At 48.1% G+C, this 17849-nt stretch overlaps 2 protein-coding genes across 4 annotated transcripts in view; both read right to left on the bottom strand.

Annotated features, from left to right (window-relative positions):
- The window catches only part of LOC111736943 (immunoglobulin lambda-1 light chain-like), a 52156-nt gene that overhangs the window by 2752 nt on the left and 31555 nt on the right, over positions 1 to 17849 (bottom strand). Inside the window, exon 3 of the mRNA XM_023528165.1 lies at positions 618 to 657. Within this exon, the coding sequence (XP_023383933.1) occupies positions 618 to 657 (40 nt within the window). The remainder of the gene's footprint in view (positions 1 to 617; positions 658 to 17849) is intronic.
- LOC105289430 (immunoglobulin lambda-1 light chain-like) overlaps positions 3832 to 17849 on the bottom strand; it is a 28717-nt gene continuing 14699 nt past the window's right edge. For 2 of the 3 annotated variants that reach the window (XM_023528319.1, XM_023528318.1), the window contains 2 exons: positions 5774 to 5808; positions 3832 to 4315 (listed from right to left, as the gene is read on the bottom strand). In XM_023528319.1, the coding sequence (XP_023384087.1) occupies positions 3996 to 4315; positions 5774 to 5808 (355 nt within the window). In that variant the 3' untranslated portion in view covers positions 3832 to 3995. Of the gene's footprint in view, positions 4316 to 5773; positions 5810 to 17849 lie in introns of all 3 variants that reach the window. The other variant, XM_023528320.1, reaches the window with a different exon arrangement.

Consider the following 17849-nt stretch of genomic DNA (forward strand, 5'->3'; position numbering starts at 1 on the left):
CCTCCAGCATCTTCTCCCTCCCTTCTGTCCTCCCTTCTGCCAGGTTCCCTGAGTCTAGAGTGGCTGAGGACTCTGCACGACCGCCACACGGAGATCTGGGGGAGCCCCTCAACCCCGTCACCATTCTTGGCCCTGGATCCTGAGTCTCACAGGACAGGGGAGCTTCCCTGAACTTCTGACCTGTGTGTCCCCAGACTCAGTCCCGAGGGTTCTAGGTCCTTTGATGTCTCTATGTGGTCATGCCTTCAATACTCCTAGTTCCCTCTTCTCCTTGAGATGGGCCCCCCAAGCGAACCCCAGAGACAAAGCTAGATGAACAAGAGCCCAAATGGGAGGACAGAACGGAGCAAGTCTGGAAATCAGCATGACCCTGGCAGACAGGGAAGAGTCTCCATAGGTCACCCTGTCCATTTCTCTGCCTCAGGGGTCAGAGGTGACCGGTGGAGGCAAGCAGGACAGTAAGAGTAAGGAGGGGAAGAGGTCAGGGCCCCAGGGACTGGGATCCTGGCTGAAACCTTGGCCAAGGGCTGAAAGAAGACACAGAAAAAGAGCAAACACAGCAGAAAATTATCCAAACCTCTGAGAGAACAGGCAAGGAGGGGGAACAGGAGACTCACCTAAGACGGTCAGCTGGGTCCCTCCGCCGAACACCCAACACTGTGACACAGTCTCATACAAAAACCCCTCCTTGAGAGGCCCTGCCCCACCCACAGCCCCCAGTCTGCAGCTGTGATGGAGGAAGTCAGGGCTACTGCCCGAGGCTGGCATCTGTTCAGCCGGGGCCACACATGCACCACCCCCCTGCCCAATGACCACACGTTACAGGGTAGGTGACATGGAGTGAATATACAGCAACAGGATCCTTGAAAGCGATTCTCCCAAAAGAATTTGGCATCTGATCCACTATTCCTATTACTGTCTATTGGAAATTGGGATGAGTTTGTGGAGGGCATTTGCATCTCTATGAGTCAGATTCCATGGAAATGGTGGGACATCCCTACTGTGTATTTTCAAACAATCCTAACTTCTTGGGAGACCATCAGGTGAGGGCAGAGAATGTCCCCTTCCTTCTGAACCTCCCCTCCGAGGGAGAGGCAGGTCGGCCTGCAAATAGGGGCCATTGATAACTTCCTATGTCCCCAACCATCAAATCAGGGGCTCTGACTTATCTTCCCTGGTGACATCCTAGCTTGGGACTGTCCTGAGTGAAGTCAGGGTAGTCCCGTAGGAAATGCCAGCCTGTCCTCCAGGGTGACCTTGGGAATAACCCTTTGCCATCCTCTAATCTGGTTTCAATTTGGAGTGGGTCTGGTCGTACGATCGTTGCTCTGCTTTATTCAAAGGGAGACATGAGCAACACCTGACTGTGGCTGTAGATCCCACCTCCTACTAAGGAGAACATGGATCAATGGATGATTTCAGACTGAGGGCAGATAGGCTCAGGATGAGTGAGACTATGCTGTCACCCAGAAACCAGGAGACATAGAGGTCTCTGAGGTCATGTAAGCGCAATCAGGAGCTACCCGAGGAGGCTCCCAGTGGACAAATGTCCATCATTTGCAGCCCCATTGCCATCATCACTAGAGGAGAGCTACAGTGTATGCACACAGCAGATACTTCACATCCTAGAGTTCACCATGGCACCCAAAGAGTAATTATTCGCCATGGGAGGATGGCAGGGACCAGATAGATCATTATTCTGTAAAGTAGTGGACACGAGGCAAGAGTCTTCATTTCTTTTTTTATACTAGAGTATGAAACACACTATGGGGTAAAGAAAGGGCAGCTGAAGGCACTCCCTTCATGGACACAATGCAGCCCTCACAGGAGGAGGACCGAACCGAAATATCCCATGATGCATTCCTTCCCAATGGAGTCACTGGATATCAAAGCAGCTACTGTCACTCAAAGGAGGTCGACTCGACATAGGTATGAGTCCTTTGATGCAAAGTAGCTAGTCACCCTGGGAGGCGATTTTGCCAAAGTCCAGCCTGGACCTTGTTAAGCCTCTGATGCCAGAACCACTTTGCAGGAACACGAAGCAGAGAGAGACTCACCCTGGTACGGCTTGGGGTAGGGTGCGGCTGGGGGCCACATCCTGATCGTGGGAGTGTCCTGGGACAAGCAGCTCAGTCCTTGCAGCCATTTCTTTGCAAGGAAAAGCTAGAGCGATTTGGGAGATACTTACAGACCCAAAATCCACCAATCACAATGTTGAACCTTATTTAATCCTCATATATAAAGAAAACGAAAAAGCCCCAAGAGCCACAGCACTTAAATACAACCAGATAAATACACTTAGGACATATATGAGACATTGGATGAGAAAACAACTATTTACGAATGCTAATATATTTGTCATAATTTTTGTTTGTTTAATAATGGTATTTTAGTTACTTTTTAGGCTCTTTTGTCCTGATAAACAGATGAAATATTTACAGATGAAGAGATATGCTATCGGAATTTGCTTCCATATATTGCATAAGAGACGAGCTATTCTATTGTTGATGGGTCAGCATTGTCAATGAATCGATTATTTTGGGACCTAGTTCATTGGAATGTCTGGGTATTCTTATTCCTCTGTGTCTTTGTTTTTGTGTTCTCATTTTTCCTTGCTACAAACTTACAAGAAAATAAATGGGAGGTTAGAGTAGGGGCAGCATCAGGGGTGGTTAGATTCTGGCATTCTACCAGCAGGGCCATGGAGATGAGGGAGACCTGGCGGGTCCCTTCCCTACAGGAGCCTCAGCATTCAGATTCATGATCAGGGGCAGGGTCAGGCAGATGCTGTGGCACACTCGAACACCTTAATCCTTCCACTTCTTAGGTCATGATTTTGGGCAGGGGTGTTTGCCAGCAAGCTCCTAGCGGAGCTCCTTCTTCTGCCACATTGTGGCTCCAGAGCTCCCTGGACTGTCCCCACTGCCCAGCGGCTCTGGTGAAGGCAGCTCCGTGTCCCTGATGAACTGGAGGCTCGCACAGCGATCCCTGAGAGAGTCCTGGAGCTGTGCATTGACAGCCTGTTGGGCCTGTACCTCTCTGAGCCGACCTCACCCGCCTGAGGAACCTGGGGATGAGCATGTCTCTGACACCAGCTGCAGGTGCACTTGGGGCTGAGACACAGTGAGCAAGTTGGAAAGGGGGCCTGTGGACAGGGGCCCTGGGGGTATTGTGTCACCTGAGAAGCCTGACCTTGCTGTAGCCTGAGGCCACACTCACTTTGGCCTGAGAGAGTCTGACCCCGCCAAGCTCTGCTCTTGAATTCGAATTGATCTCTGTCCTAGAGATGACCGTTAACACCCTTTTGTGCCCAGAATGGTGCCCTTTCCCACTGACCAGGTTTTCTCACATCCTCTCTCATGTGGGCTGAAATGATCTGCTCCATTCATAAATCAACCATACATTCTCTCCTTAACCCAACGTCAGATATTGACTCTCTTCATCGTTAAGGACCCTGTCCCCCGATAGCGTAACCTTGAGACTGACCTTGACCCCACAAACAGCTGAACAGAAACCCACTGCCTCTATGCCTCAGCCTCGCCTGGGATCCTACTCATTTCTCCCTGATTCCTTCAGGGCCCCCCGGATCCCGCTCACTCAGCCCTTCTCCCTTCCCAGGTGGCAAGGACTGCATCCCAAGGGCCGTCCATGCAGGATAAGTCCCTGTTGAGGGTCATGGCTCTCACCAGTACTCAGATGTCACCTGGTCCCTGGTGGACTGGTTGAGTGAATGACGAGTAGTGGAATCTCATGTCATAACTCCCGTGGCCCCTGAATACTGACCCTTTAACCTAGACTCAGCCGGACGCAGAATGCACATCAGAAATGTCAGATGATAAATGATTAGATCTTTATTGAAGAGATATAGACATGGGAAGAGAGTGGAGCTCCCCACTCTGAGCTGATCCTGGGCAGGGGTCTCAGGGGTACAGTGGAGAACTGGGGGAAGGGGTATCTGGCTGAGGACGGCCCCCGAGAGTGGGGAGCAGAGAGTCCTAAGAACACTGTGAAGGGGCCAGTGTCTTCTCCACGGTGCTCCCCTCGTGCGTGACCTGACAGCTGTAGCTGCTCTTAGATTTCCAGCTTTCAGGCGTCAGGCTCAGGTAGCTGCTGGCCGCGTACTTGTTGTTGCTCTGTTTCGAGGGCTTGGTGGTCTCCACGCCCTGGGTGACGGTGCTGCCGTCCGCCTTCCAGGCCACCGTCACAGCGCCGGGGTAGAAGTCATTGATGAGACACACCAGTGTGGCCTTTTTGGCACTGAGCTCCTCAGAGGAGGGTGGGAACAGAGTGACTGAGGGCCCAGACTTGGGCTGACCTGTGTGGATAGAAGAGGGGGTGTTAGATGTAAGGAGATAGTCCCCACTAATCCACAGCCTCTGTGACCATTCGCAGGTGTTTGATCTTAATCTCCCTGGTGACCTTCCTTTTCTGTCCCCTCCTTTCCACTCAGCCCCTGAACAGCAAATAGCTTCCCACCCTTCCAGAACCTCTTCTAAGTCATCTTCTCCAGGTGACCCTGTCAAGCCCTGCCATATGCAGCCTCAATTTCCCCAAGTGTAACCAGGGCAGACTGTCCTCCCTCCTTCTGATTTCCAGACTCTGGATGGGAGTCTAGCCCTGACCTCCCATGCCCCCAGCCCAGCATCAGACCACTAACTCACTTTATTCTTCTGGAGCCTGGTGCTTCCTTTGTGGTCTAAGGTCCCCCACCTGACGGGCCAGGATGATAATGGCAGAGGGTGGGAGGCCTCGTGCCTGAGCCCAGCATGCAATGGGCCCTGAAGCCTCCCAGCCTCCCTTGGGCACTTGGCTTTGCCTGTCTCTGGCCTCAGCTCTCCAGTGAGGACTGCGTCCTCCCAGCCCAAACCCCAGGGCTCCACTGCGGCTCTGCCCATTTTCCCTATTCCTTGTGCACTGACCCCAGGTCCCTTAAATGAGGCTGAGTTCTTGGAGCCGCTCCCCCACACAATGGGCGCAGCAGCCCCATGGCCACCCCAGTACCTCTGACAACCGATGATTTCACCAGGCAGCCGTGTAGCTGAGGCCCCACTTCACTCCCCTATTTGTCATCCTCTGAATCTAACACCCTGTGGGAGGCTGACCTTTGGATAGATGGGACACTTGGGCCCCAGGCGTCACGGGGCTGCAGGGTCAGAGGAGTCTCTGTCCCATGCGATTCACTCTTTTCTGACCACCATCCTGGGAGGGCTGGGTTTCTAGCCAGCTCGCCCCATCTCACCCACGTCTCTGCATCTCCATGTCCCCATGGCCCAGCAGAGGCCCTGAGAGCTTCAGCTTAGAGTGAGCAGGACCCCTCTCATCATCCTCCATGGGTCATAACCCCAGCCCTGCCCTGGCCTCCTCCTGTGTGACCCTCCCAGCTTAGATGGGCATCATGCCTTGAGCCCAGACTTTGAGGGGCTCGGGATTGCCTCTAATCTCCCCCAGTGCCCCTTGTCAGAAGGAGTCCTAGCTCCTATGTGGGCATCTGCCCTGGAAGAAGTGAAGGAGACCCATTCTAGGACTAAAACCCCAGCCCAGGCCCCTGGGACCTGACTGCATCCCACTGTCAACCTCTGGAGGGGCTCCTGCCATTGAGGTCCTGCCTGCTGGTTACACGGAGACCAACCTGCCTTCCCCAGACTCCACAGAGAAAGGTGGGGGTCAGTCTGCTGGGAAAGCAGAGAGGAAGCAAGCCCCAAGAGAGAAGAGTGACTTTCCCAAGACAACAGAGGGGTGGGACAGGATGGAAAAGGTGGTGAGAGCCACTTACCTAGGACGGTGACCTTGGTCCCTCCACCGAAGAAATACCACAGTGACTGAGGCTCAGACTAAAACCGGCCAGGCCAACACTTGGGGCCTATTCCCTGGGGGCCAGTCTGCAGCAGGAAGCTGCTGGGCGTGACGGGTGCAGGGCTGCCCAAGTAGAGCTATGTTCTGGGGTGGGGCTGGTGGGCAGTCAGTCCCCAGAGGCCAGGGCACACCTGGGTGGGGCCTCATTTTGGGGCCTCTGAGTGCTCCTTCTCCATAGTTTCCCATCTTCCAGCTAAATGAACGTCCTCCCTGGGCCTATGGACACAGGGTCATTTCTGACTCATGGTGGTCCCCCACAGAGACACCCTCCCCCTTTGTCTCCACACATTGAAACACAGTTCAGTTCCACCTCTTTCATGAAGCCTTTTCTGATCTCTCAGACCACTGTCTTCACCTGTCCATCCATCCATCCATCCATCCATCCATCCATCCATCCATCCATCCACCCATCCATTATCTATCTATCCATCCATCCATCATCTGTGCATTTGTCCAACAATGGCTCCCAACTGTTTCATGTGCCGGGACATGGTTGGGTCCCCCTGGCTTTCACTCTCATCCTTCTTTGAAACCTCTCAGATCAAAGCCAACCAGACCCTCATCCTGGTCAAGTCCCACGTTCCTCCCCAGTCCCCTGATGTCTGTGTAAGAGGTCCCTCTTTCTGGTGACTTCCCCTTGGCATCTGAGACTACCCACTCAGCCCCTCCCTTTTTCCCCAGCCCCTGCATGGCTGCTGACTCCAAGACCACCACCTATAATCCCCTTCTTCCTGTACACTCTCCCACTCTCTCTGTCTGTGACCCACACTGTATACTTCAGCGACTGCCCAGGGGTCTCCCATCTCTATTTCCAGCCCTGGCCTCTTTTATTTTTTGGCTCAGATTCACATGGGCTCTGCCTCCTGAACTCTTCTTGAATGCCCTACGGGAACCTCAAACTCAACAGGCCCCACTGAAACACCTCACATTGCCCTGTATTGTCCTCACTTCAGCCGATTTCTCTCCAAGCCAGAGAGGCCTGGAGTTGTCCCAGAATGCTTTCCCCTCATTAAATCACCCTCTATGTTTTAGACATTCTACCAAAATACAAAAATATCATTAAAAACTTAGACAAAGAAACAGAAACACCAAGTTACACTCTAAGAGTTTATGATGGCAAGAATTATTAGGCTTTGCGAAACCTGATTTCATCTCCCAATATGGTTTATCTAAATTGGAAGGTAACATGTTACTTTGGGGCCAGTATTTTTTTTCACCTCAGTAGCAGGGCCATTTGGTCACAGTTGTATTTAAGATGTGCACATAAGGTTTTTGAAACAAAACTTAATATAATAGCAATATCAATTCAATACTTGCTTCTGATTTAAAGAGCGCAAACACCCAGCCTTTTTATCAGGTTAATTATTTAAGGAAACTTCTTCAACTTTCACCAAACTCATAGCAACTTTCACATTTCTTAAAGTCCAGGTTGCCCACTCTCACTTTCATTATTCAACACATTCTACAGATTCTAGCCAATGAAATGAGATGGGGGAAAAAGAAGTGTAATAAGTAATAGGAAAAAAGAGAGAGCATCGCTCTTTGTAGATGATGTGATAATCTACTTTGAAAAACCCCCAGACCATCAGCTGAAGAACTATTAGAACTAATACAAGAGCAACATGCAGAAACCAGGAGTTTTCCCTTCTACACAGCAGTAACCATTTAAGATATGAAGTTGAGAAAAAATTTACAGCTTCAATAAAAATTATATTTAAAAACTCTAAATACTCATAAAAAATAAACAACAGAAAATGAGCAAGATTTCCATGAACGAAATATAAAACAACTTGACCAATGGACAGAATACAATAATGAGTTAGTGGGGAGCATATCATATCCCTGGAAGAAAATGCTGAGCACTGCAAAGATGTCAATTCTTCTCAGATTAATTCATATATGCCATGAAATTACAAACGCAACACCAAAGGAATGATTTTTGAAAATGAGTGAATCGATTCTCAAGTCCAACAGAAAAATAATGACAGAGAACACAGGTATTTTGAAAAATAATAATAATAATGGATTCTTCCTCTGATACCAAAACATGTTGTAAAGGTAAAGTAATTAAAACAGGGTGGAATGAATACAAGAATTGATCATTAGGTCATTAGAACCAAAGAGAGAAAATGATTAATCAATAGTTTAATATTTGATAGTGATAGAAACTGCATTTCTATTCAACAAATACTTGACTATTGGCTCACCATTTGGAAAATAAATAAATTATATCCTTACATACACAAAAATATACTGCAGTTGAAATAAAAACAAACACCAAAACAATAAAAGTACCAGAATAAAATAGAAAAAATGAACTTGTAATATTCAAATAAAGAGTCCTCCTCTATGCTTGTCACAGATCACAGAAACCATTAAAAAAAAAGTTAAACCAATTTGACAAATAAAATTAAAAATGGCTTTTCAGCAAAAGACCCCATTAACAAAAGGCATAAAATAGATCAGGGAAAAATATTTACAACATATATCCTTGACAAGGGGGTTAATATCTCAAATATATGAAGAGTTCCTATAGATTTATAAGAAAATACAACCAACTGAATAGAAAAACAGGCAAAACTATGACCAGTAAATTCACAAAAGAAATAAACTCAGTCAACAAAAGTATAAAAGGGAAATAAGTTTTATCAATGATCAAATAAATGAACAACAAACATACTCTCATTTTTGCTCATCACATGGGCAAAATAAAAAAAGATCAACAATATCACATTATTGGCAAGGATGTGGAGGACAGAGCACCATCATTCACTGTAACGAGTGTGAGTTGGAACAGCCTTTTGGGAGAGCAATTGGGCACTACCTAAGAAAATTCCAAAAGCACCTTCTCTCTGATCCAGCAATTCCACTTTTAGGCATCTATCCTATGGTAATAACGTAAGTGCACTTTGTACATGCACACATGGCATATGCTTACTCCCATGGAGATTTCCACTGTGGCATTGCAGTGGAAAAAATTATATTTTTTAACTGGAAACAACTGAAATGTCCTTGAATAGGGGAATGCTTAAATGTATTCTGGTTCATCCAGACTTTGAATTCTTACAAAGCCATAACAAGAACAAGGGAGGTCCCTATAAACTGTTATAGAAAACGTCAATAACAGGTTGTTTAAGAGCTCGTTGTGGGATAATATGCAGAGAAGTATTTCATTTTTGAAAAATAAAATCCCACCACCAACTAGAGGTGTGTGTGTGTGTTTTCAGGGACATACACACATTGGAGAAGGGCTGGAAGTGTATAGACCAACCGGACAGTGGCTGTCTCTGGAGAATGGATTTTAGGGTAAGGTGTGGAGAAATGGTAAGCAGAGACACTCAATTTTTACTTTACGTGCTTCTGTGCTTAATCGTTTTTTTTTTTTACGAGTACGTTACTCTTGTATTGAAAATTATTTTAAAAGATAAAAATGAAATAAACCTTCTTGTAAACATTTTCATAACTACAGATGATCATGAAACAAAAATTAAAATTCGGTGAAATTTCACCAGCCAGAGACTCACCATTGACATTTTTCTATATTTTCTGATAAACTTTTGAAAATGTGCACATACTTAAAAATACCTAACTGAAAAGCATTCTGTATATTTGGCACCATATGTATCCTTTTAAAAATGGATTTTGCCATCCTATTTGAGATGCTTCAGGAACATAATTTTGGAGATTTGTGTAAGATCCCTTGTGATGGACGCTCCATACTGTATTTAGTCACACTCTTTTGGCTGGATATTTAGGTTATGTCCAATTTTCTCCCATCATTAATAATGTTGAACTCATTATTCTTGTTTGTAAACCTTTGGTTATTTCTTCGATTATCCCCACCCCCCCAGGATGAACTCCTAAAAGTGGAATTACACAATTTAAACAAATACGCTTTCTTTTATGACTTGGATATTGCTAAAATGGTTGTACATTTTAGACTTCTATAAACAGTCCATGAGGGTGCCCATTCCTCCTCATCAATTCTCCGGTACCATCGCTTCAAATTCACTGGGCAATGTCAATATTAATCTTGGACCTGGTGCCCGCACGGACCAGTGCCTCTGCCCGGTGCCCAAGCCTCAGGCTTCGGCCACTACCCCTTCTCTGTCCTCTCATCTGGCCTCACACCAATCTCCGATCTGAAGCCGTCTTTCCAAAACACGGATCCAGCTCTAACAGCCCTTTACTGAAATCTCTCAACAACTTCTCCTGGACCCTAAGATAAAATATGGAGCCCACAAGACCCCGGTGGTCTGAGACCCAGCTCTGCTGCCAGCTCTCTGCCACGCATGCGCACCTCGCTCTTCTCTCTCCGACCGCTCTCTTTGCCTGGAGCTCTCCCATTATCGGTCAGCACCCCTCCATCTGTAAGACGAGTGTGGGCACACCCCTCGCTCTTTACTGCTCTTAAAATGGCCCATGAGTCTGTTCCCTCGTCTGGACATGACTCACTTGATTCAGCTCTACCCACCTTGCGTCCCCAGACCTGGCCCAGGTAAACATTTATGAACGAGTTGGGGAGTGGAGGAGAGACCAAGCCAAGCCCTAGCCCCCTCTCTCTACACCTTGCCGACCACTGCTTCTCTTGGACCATTTTGTTAAGATGCAAGACACGCTGGTGAGGTCACAGCGTTCAGGCCCAGAGGGGGACTGCGGCCACTTCTCTGGGCCTTTGTCTCCGTCTGAGACAGCAGGACCTTGTGGGAACACTGACCAGGAGAGTCTGCCCCTAAAATGAAAAATAGTGCCTGCTGGGTATGCCCTGCCCCTACTTCCCTATTTCTGCCCTACCCAGAAGGCCATGAGGAGGCGAGTGAGGCACTGGTCTGAGGTGCAAAATACAAGAGGTGCCAAAAGACTCAGTCATCGAGATAAGTAATATTTTAATACACTATTAAAAAATAAAAATCAATGCAAACAAATCTATACTGGATAAAAATGTCAACTTTAAATAAAGTCAATGTCTGTCCAGGCCCCTGCTTGCTTTTTCTCATCCTTCCCCCATGACATGCTGGCTCCTTACCTGTCCCTTAGGATCCGAAGGCCGCTTCCTGCCACGTCTTGGGGGCCTGGAGCACTGCTCCACAGTATTACCATCAGGGGCATCAAGCCATGGGTGTCCACGACCAGGCCCAGCAGCAGCAGGGGCCAGTGCTGCCTGGGGCCAGATCTCTGGCCCCCGGGGTCCTTATGGCCTATTTGGCCTATTCTGGGCCTCGTCCACCCTCAGGATCAAAGGCATCTCTGGTCTGATCTTCAGCGTGGGCTCCCTGGAGGGAACATGTGCTGTTGGCAGGTGCCCCTGGTCCTTCTTGCTGGCAGTGGCCATCCTAATGGCCCCATCTTCTGCCTGAGTCTTCTCTGGTCCCTGTCCCCACTGCCTGATCCTCTCCAAGGTTGTTACCTCTGAGGATCATCCTCAGAATGGCATCTGCCAACTGCCCTGCTGTGGTTGGGATCCAGAGCTCAACCACCTCCCACTGCAGCCCCCGCTGGCCCCGCCTCTGAGGCTTTGGGTAGGCCACACCTGCTCCTGCCCTCCTTCCCCAGTTCCTCAAGGTTGCCCCCATCTGTGGAACATCTCCCTGGGGCCTGGAGGGGCTGTGGAGGGCAGCCAAGCGCCCAGTGGGTCAGAAGTTGCTCAGGCCTGAGTTCCTTTCTGTAGGGTTGGGGCTTCTCGTCTGATCAGTCCCCAGGCTGGGTGCCTGAGCATTGCAGTCCTGCCAGTCAAGCTCAGCCTGTCCTTGGCTGCTTTGGTCAAACCTGGTTGGTTCCCCTCTGGTCAGCTCTTCACTCGGCTTCTCAGCTAGGCAGGGCCCTGCGGGGAGTGATCTAAACCCCTCACTCAAGGAGTAACGTCAGGCTCGTCAATGTTGAGACCATCCAGACCTAGGTCACCTCTGGGCCTTAGTTTCCTTATCCGTGAAATGGGGAGAGCTCTTCTGCAGCAAGGAGAGCCTGAGGATGAATGTTGAACGGATGCCGATGCCCTCTCCACTCTCCCCTTACTTTGGCCTTCAGAGCAACTATTGGTGTGTCCTTGGGGCAAGTGTCCCTGTTTTACAGGTGAGAAAACTAAGGATCAGAGAAGATGAATGCAGGACCCAAGGTAGTTCCGGGACGGGGATGCGAGATGAGCTGGAATTTAGAAGTGAGTTTGTCTCCTGCATTTCCGGCCCTCTGTCTACTTGGAAGTCTTGTGCTTTGCTCCTAAGGGAGCCATGGTTTGGGTTCTGTTGGGCTGAGGTGCAGGGGAGATGGGCTGCACAGTTGCTTTAGGTTCCGGTCCTTTTTGAAGTCCAGGAATATAATATAGAATGCGATGATGAGACTGATGCTGCTCATCTAGCTCTGACAAGATGCCTTTCTTAGTGCCACACAGTCAAGAGGGCTGGCCCTTGCACGACTCCAGGGCATGCTTTGTGGACGGCAGCATCACTCTCGGAGTCACACTGCCAGATGTCTAGGAGAACTGAAAACCGCAGGTTGCAGGTTCCTGTCTGTCAACACCCAGCACCCACCCTCATGCTTTCCAGTTGCTATTTTAGCCACCGGATCTTTCATATATTCACTCAAGCCCAGAGCTGCAGCCCTTCAAGCTCTTGGTTTTCTGTTTCAACAACTCTAAAGGGGGACTCAGGACCAGCCAAGATGACTTTCCTGGGAGGTGCCTTTACAAGTCATCTGGCCCATATTTTGAGTCAGATAACCCTTAACTTTCCTGCTATGTTTGATGAAAATGGATCCAGCGTCTTCCATTGGATGCAGTAACAGACAGATAACTTGGGACTTCAGTTCATGGATATGGATAATGGTTGCTGGAAGGCAATTGTCTGAGGATCTCTGTGTTTCTGCATGTCTCTTGAGCAAAGGCACCGATTGACTTCGTGTTGGACCATTTTTCCAAGGCTGTTTGTATAGTGAACAGCCTCAGAAAGAAGAGATGATGTCTCCCTCTGGAGCGAAACGTGCTTACTGGCCAGTATAAAAGATGTGGAGTTCCCAAGCTTGGATGCTCAGCTGTCACCTGCCCCTCTTTACATCACCCTAAGGGACTCAGAGAACCGGTGCAAGAAGATGCTATTTCAGCTGATATTCATAATGATACTGATACTCAGGCTACTCGAGTAATAAACTGTGAGTAATAAAGTGGTCTTTGTCCCTGACCCAGGAGTCTTGTGTCTTTTGCCAGCATCTGGGAGTCTGTGACAGGCTTACTTTTTTAGCTTGCAAGTAGAGTAAAAATCTCAGACCCTCCACAGTTCTTGATAATGATGATAATGAGGAGGAAGAAAGAGGTGAAGTGGATGATGGTGACTGGACTTAATGGTTTGACCAAACTCATCAAAGCAGCTTTCAAGGAACTCTAGGCTGGATCTTTCCACCCTGCAAACACTGCTTAGACAACTTCCGAGGGATAAGTCTTCAGCACTGAGGGCTGGATTATACAACACACACACACACACACACACACACACACACACACACACACACACACATCCCTGGCTATGAAGACAGGCAAGGCACCGAATGGTAACGGGGTGTGGGCGCCCTAACAGATGTCATGAAGGGTATGGGGGGAGCCCCTGGGAGGCCCCAGATCCAGTCCAGCTTCTCCCCATTGTAGTGTTCGGCCCACTCCTGTCTTTGACCTTTTGCTCCTAGTGCTTGAGGGACTGGGGTAGTGTCTGCACTGGAGTCCAGGCTAAAGCTGCTCTCTCCCAGTACCCGGATGTGGATGTGACACTCACCCACTGCCCAGGGGCCAGAGGCATGCTTCCCCCCAGGGGACAGCTCCATGTCTTGGGGAAAAGAAGGCTGTACCTAAATGCAGCATCCCCAGCTGCTCCTCCTCCCCCACCCACACACCTGCCATTGCCTCTGGGCAGACACCACCACAGGCCACATCCTCTTGTGGTGGCCACAGTCGGAAATCGAGGTCTGACTGGGCCCTGGGGACCCTCGAGGGATAGGCTGAGCATTCCCAGCTGGTGCAGCTGCAGCTCTGGCTCGCCCGGCTCTGCCTTCTGCCCCCTCCCTGGACTCAGATGTGCCAAGGGCTGGTTTCAGGCCTGGCCAGAGGAGTCTAGTTCCAGCTGTTTGGCTCAGTGGACCTGCTACTCAGTGTCCCTGGCTCCTCTGCATCTTTCCCTGGCCTTTCTTTTCTGGAGTGGAGGGCTGTGTCCCTAATTAGTCACTTCTGCCTGCTCTGTGTCAGAGGGTACCCCCTGCCTCCTGCTGACCAGTCTCCTGCCCACTCTCTATCCCACAGGCCACAGAGACGCTGCCTGTGGCTACTGTGGACTCTTTTCTCTTAGGCCCAGTCTCCCCAGCTCCCCTCTATCCCCAAATTCAACCTGCTGGTCTTTCTCATTTCATCTTGAGCATATGAATGTTGGTGCCTCAGGGTGGGGGTTTGAGGCAGAGGGTGAGAAAGTATCTATCTAAGGAGATGATAAAGGTTCTGGAATCTCTGAGTTCTGAGTCAAGGTCCGGCTCTGTGGCTCCTGAGCCCCCTCTGAGGGGTCCTCAAGAACCCTGAAGATCCCAGATCCTTTAGTAACACAGAAAATGGGGAAAGAATCCAGCTGCTTCTGTAGATATCACAGACTCACCGACTTGGCAGCCATCTTCTAGCTCTTTTACTGATGAGAAACAGGCACAGAGAGGGAGAGTTTCTTTCCTAAGACACACAGCAACTTGGTGTAAAGACTGTGTCCTGGGACTTACCAGGACCAGCCAGAGACCAGGGAGGACCAGTCCTTTTGGACATAGGGTGGGGCCAGCCTAGAATTGGAAAATTTCAACTGATTTAACACACAACTCTCCCAATCTACTGACTGGAGTGCAGCCCGAAGGAGAGAGTCCAGTAGGGGGCAGCAGAGGCCAGTAGTAGAAGGAGATGAAGCTTAGGAAAGGGCTGGAGCTCAGAGGTGGAGGCAGGCAGAGACCAGGGAAGGGCTCCACGGGAGGGGTCCAGAGCAGGATGAAGGAGCAGGACTCTGGTTCCGCATCTTCCCTGGCACCCACCTCACCCCTGAAACCAGGACCGGGCCTGAGGGGAGGTGAGTGAGGTGAGTTGCACCCATGTAGGATGGGATCCTGACTTTACTTACAGTTTTGATGTTTTATTCATCATAGAATGCTTTTTGCATTAATTTTGATTTCAAAAATATTGCATTGAATATTATTTATGTTGATTAATGAGTTTTGGGAAACCCCTCTTAAATTTTGCATGAAAGGAGAGTGTCTGACTTGCCTCATGCCTCACTCTAGTCCCAGTTATGTCTGGAAAACGTTGAAAACCCTCTCCCTCCAGCCAGGGGAGGTGAGTGGGCTGGAGTAGGGGTGGTCAGTGCACGGCAGTTCCTGCCTCACCCGACCAAATGAGTTTAGATATTTGCATAGCAGAATCCTGTTTTTCAGGTCCTTTCCAAAGTCTTGTATTGACACCTGGAAGGGTTATACTTCTATCATCAGGAGACCCTGCCTGACAGGTGGTGGCTTTGTAGCAGCCACAGCTCCTACAACTGTTCCACCAGCAACATTCAGCTTGGTGGCCTTACCCAGAGAGCCTCAGTGGTCCAGTCTGCCTTATGACATTCGTCTGAAGCGTTCTACCCCGATGGCTATTGAAACTAATGTGATTTCTTTTCAATTCTTATTTTATCATTCTTAAAAGCCAACACATCCTCACATTTATTTATAACTATACGTGTCATACAATGGTAGCTATTGCATTGCAGGTTGCAAATTAATAACGATAGCCTAGTGACTTGTTTTTAAAAAGTGACTATAAAATAGATAAATGACTGCATGAGGTCACCTCATTTTAATGTTGATCTCACTGGAGACATCTCTTAATTTTCCGTGATTTAACGATACTCCTTTAAATGCCCATTAATGCGATATCGTACTTCTACTGACAAATAGAGTCAGACGGGTTCTAAGGAAAGTACGTCTGAAGAGTATATTCGACAGTGTAGACTGGCTTTGCCAGTTAGATTACACAGTGGGACTTTTCCATAGATTTAATGATATAAATCGGCAGTCCCAAGTTTTGTAGAAAAAGTATACTCCAAGTACATGACAGCATGAAAGCATTTTCTCAAAAGATATTGGCAAAGAGGCACTACAATTACAGATATTCTAATTTTTCTCAATTTTAAAAAATATATGTCTTACACAGGGGCCCTTAGTGAAGGAGCAGCAGATTTAACTAATAAGTTCTGGTCAAGCCTTCTTGATGTATATCCCAGAAACTGAGAAGGTAGATGACAAATGGCTAGGCGACACCTCTCTGCAGGTGGTTCCCTGGGAAGCTGACTCTGGGATGGAGCCAGAAACTTGTAGGAGTTTCACTAGGGGGAGTTCTCTTGGACCAACCACTCAGCAAGCCATGGGTCACAAGCAGGGTGGCCCAAAGAGGGAATCAGCTGCAGTACAGGCTCATCTTCAGTGACCCCACGGGGAACTCGGCTGCTGGGATGGCCTTTCCCAGTTCTCCCAGTTGGGCTGAGAGGATGGATCTTCAGACCCTCACATTGATCAGGCTTTAGAGGCCAGCTGCCCAGGGCAGGAACATTATATAGGGCGAGGTGGTGCTCTTCATTCAGGGAGCTGACAGATGAGGGCTAGGGCTGCCTGCGGTCAGCTCTCCCAGCAGATGGGGCCATAAGCCTTTCATTCCAGAAGGTGGTGCATCAAACAATCCACCACCGGAATCCTCTTGAAGTCAGATGGTCTCCAGTCCTTTGCTTTCAACAAAATTAAAAGAGTATAGTATAGAGCTGCCAAGAGGTAGATCATTAAAAAAATAATTTTTGACAATCAACGATCAGTAAGTAACACTACTACATTTCAAAACTTCTGTTTGTGAATGTCTGTGTTTGAGACCAAGGTTTTTTTGAGTTTCATATAACAATGAAAGCCAGGACAGAACTGACTCAGGACACTGTTTCGTTCTAGCAGTAAGTCCTATTAATTGGTAGATCCATGAATCAACACTATTTAATAATTACTTATGAAAATTTGAATATGTTTATGTTGTTTTGATCAAATTTGTCACAAATAATTATAACTCAACGTGGAAGTCATGTTCCACTTAAAACCACAGGATCTAAAACAAATTTCGAAATATAAATTTAACATATATTTTTATGATCAAGATGTATGACAGGATAATGAATAAGAAACTTTCAGGTCTAAAAACATGTGAGCAGATAAGACTCAGTAAGGGATGTGGGATGGAAACAAGCTCAAAGAGAAGAAAGACAGAGAAAAGAATTCCAAATGTTAGAAGAATTTTTTAAAAGAGTGGACATCAAATAATGATGTATTTGCTTCCACTTGATATATGGAAAAGAGTGAAGCCAATGTTTTACAAACTTTTGATGAAAACTGTAGGTGTCAACTTCCAAAGCAGCAGGATGTCCTGGTGAATCTCAGTTCTTTTATATGGGGGATGAGCCATGGTGTTGAGGGCTCAGCTGTCTCCCAGCTCCCTCTCCTCACAAGGAGGCCTTTCTCTCATGAAAATGCTTCCAGCCTCTCTTGGCACAGAATGATCATAAACTAATAAGATTGACCGCCACGAGTCAGAGGCCATCCAAGAGCCAGGCACTTTCTTTTCTTTTCTTTACTTTTCTTTTCTTTTCTTTTCTTTTTTTTTGCATGTTGAATCTTTTCAGCAGTGATGAGAGAAGGCAGCGAAGGAGCTGAGCCTGGAGAGGGGACATGGTTGTCCTGGGGCTCAGTTAGCAGGGAGACCTCTGGATCCACAGGTGCTTGTAACTCAGAACGGACCATGTGAGGAAAGCCATTTCTTGTGAGAATATCAGGATTTTCTTCCTCAACGGAAATGTAAAACCTCTTGTGGAGCCAAGTGATTGCTGGAGCATCGGCCGTCCCATTGTCAACCCAGTCCTTTTTGGAATCTCGTTCCGGAGAACACAACCTTTGGAACATCTGAGATGTATGACCGTGCTTGCTGG

Source organism: Pteropus vampyrus, unplaced genomic scaffold, assembly GCF_000151845.1.
Source record: "Pteropus vampyrus isolate Shadow unplaced genomic scaffold, Pvam_2.0 Scaffold23, whole genome shotgun sequence".
NCBI classification, from domain to species: domain Eukaryota; kingdom Metazoa; phylum Chordata; class Mammalia; order Chiroptera; family Pteropodidae; genus Pteropus; species Pteropus vampyrus.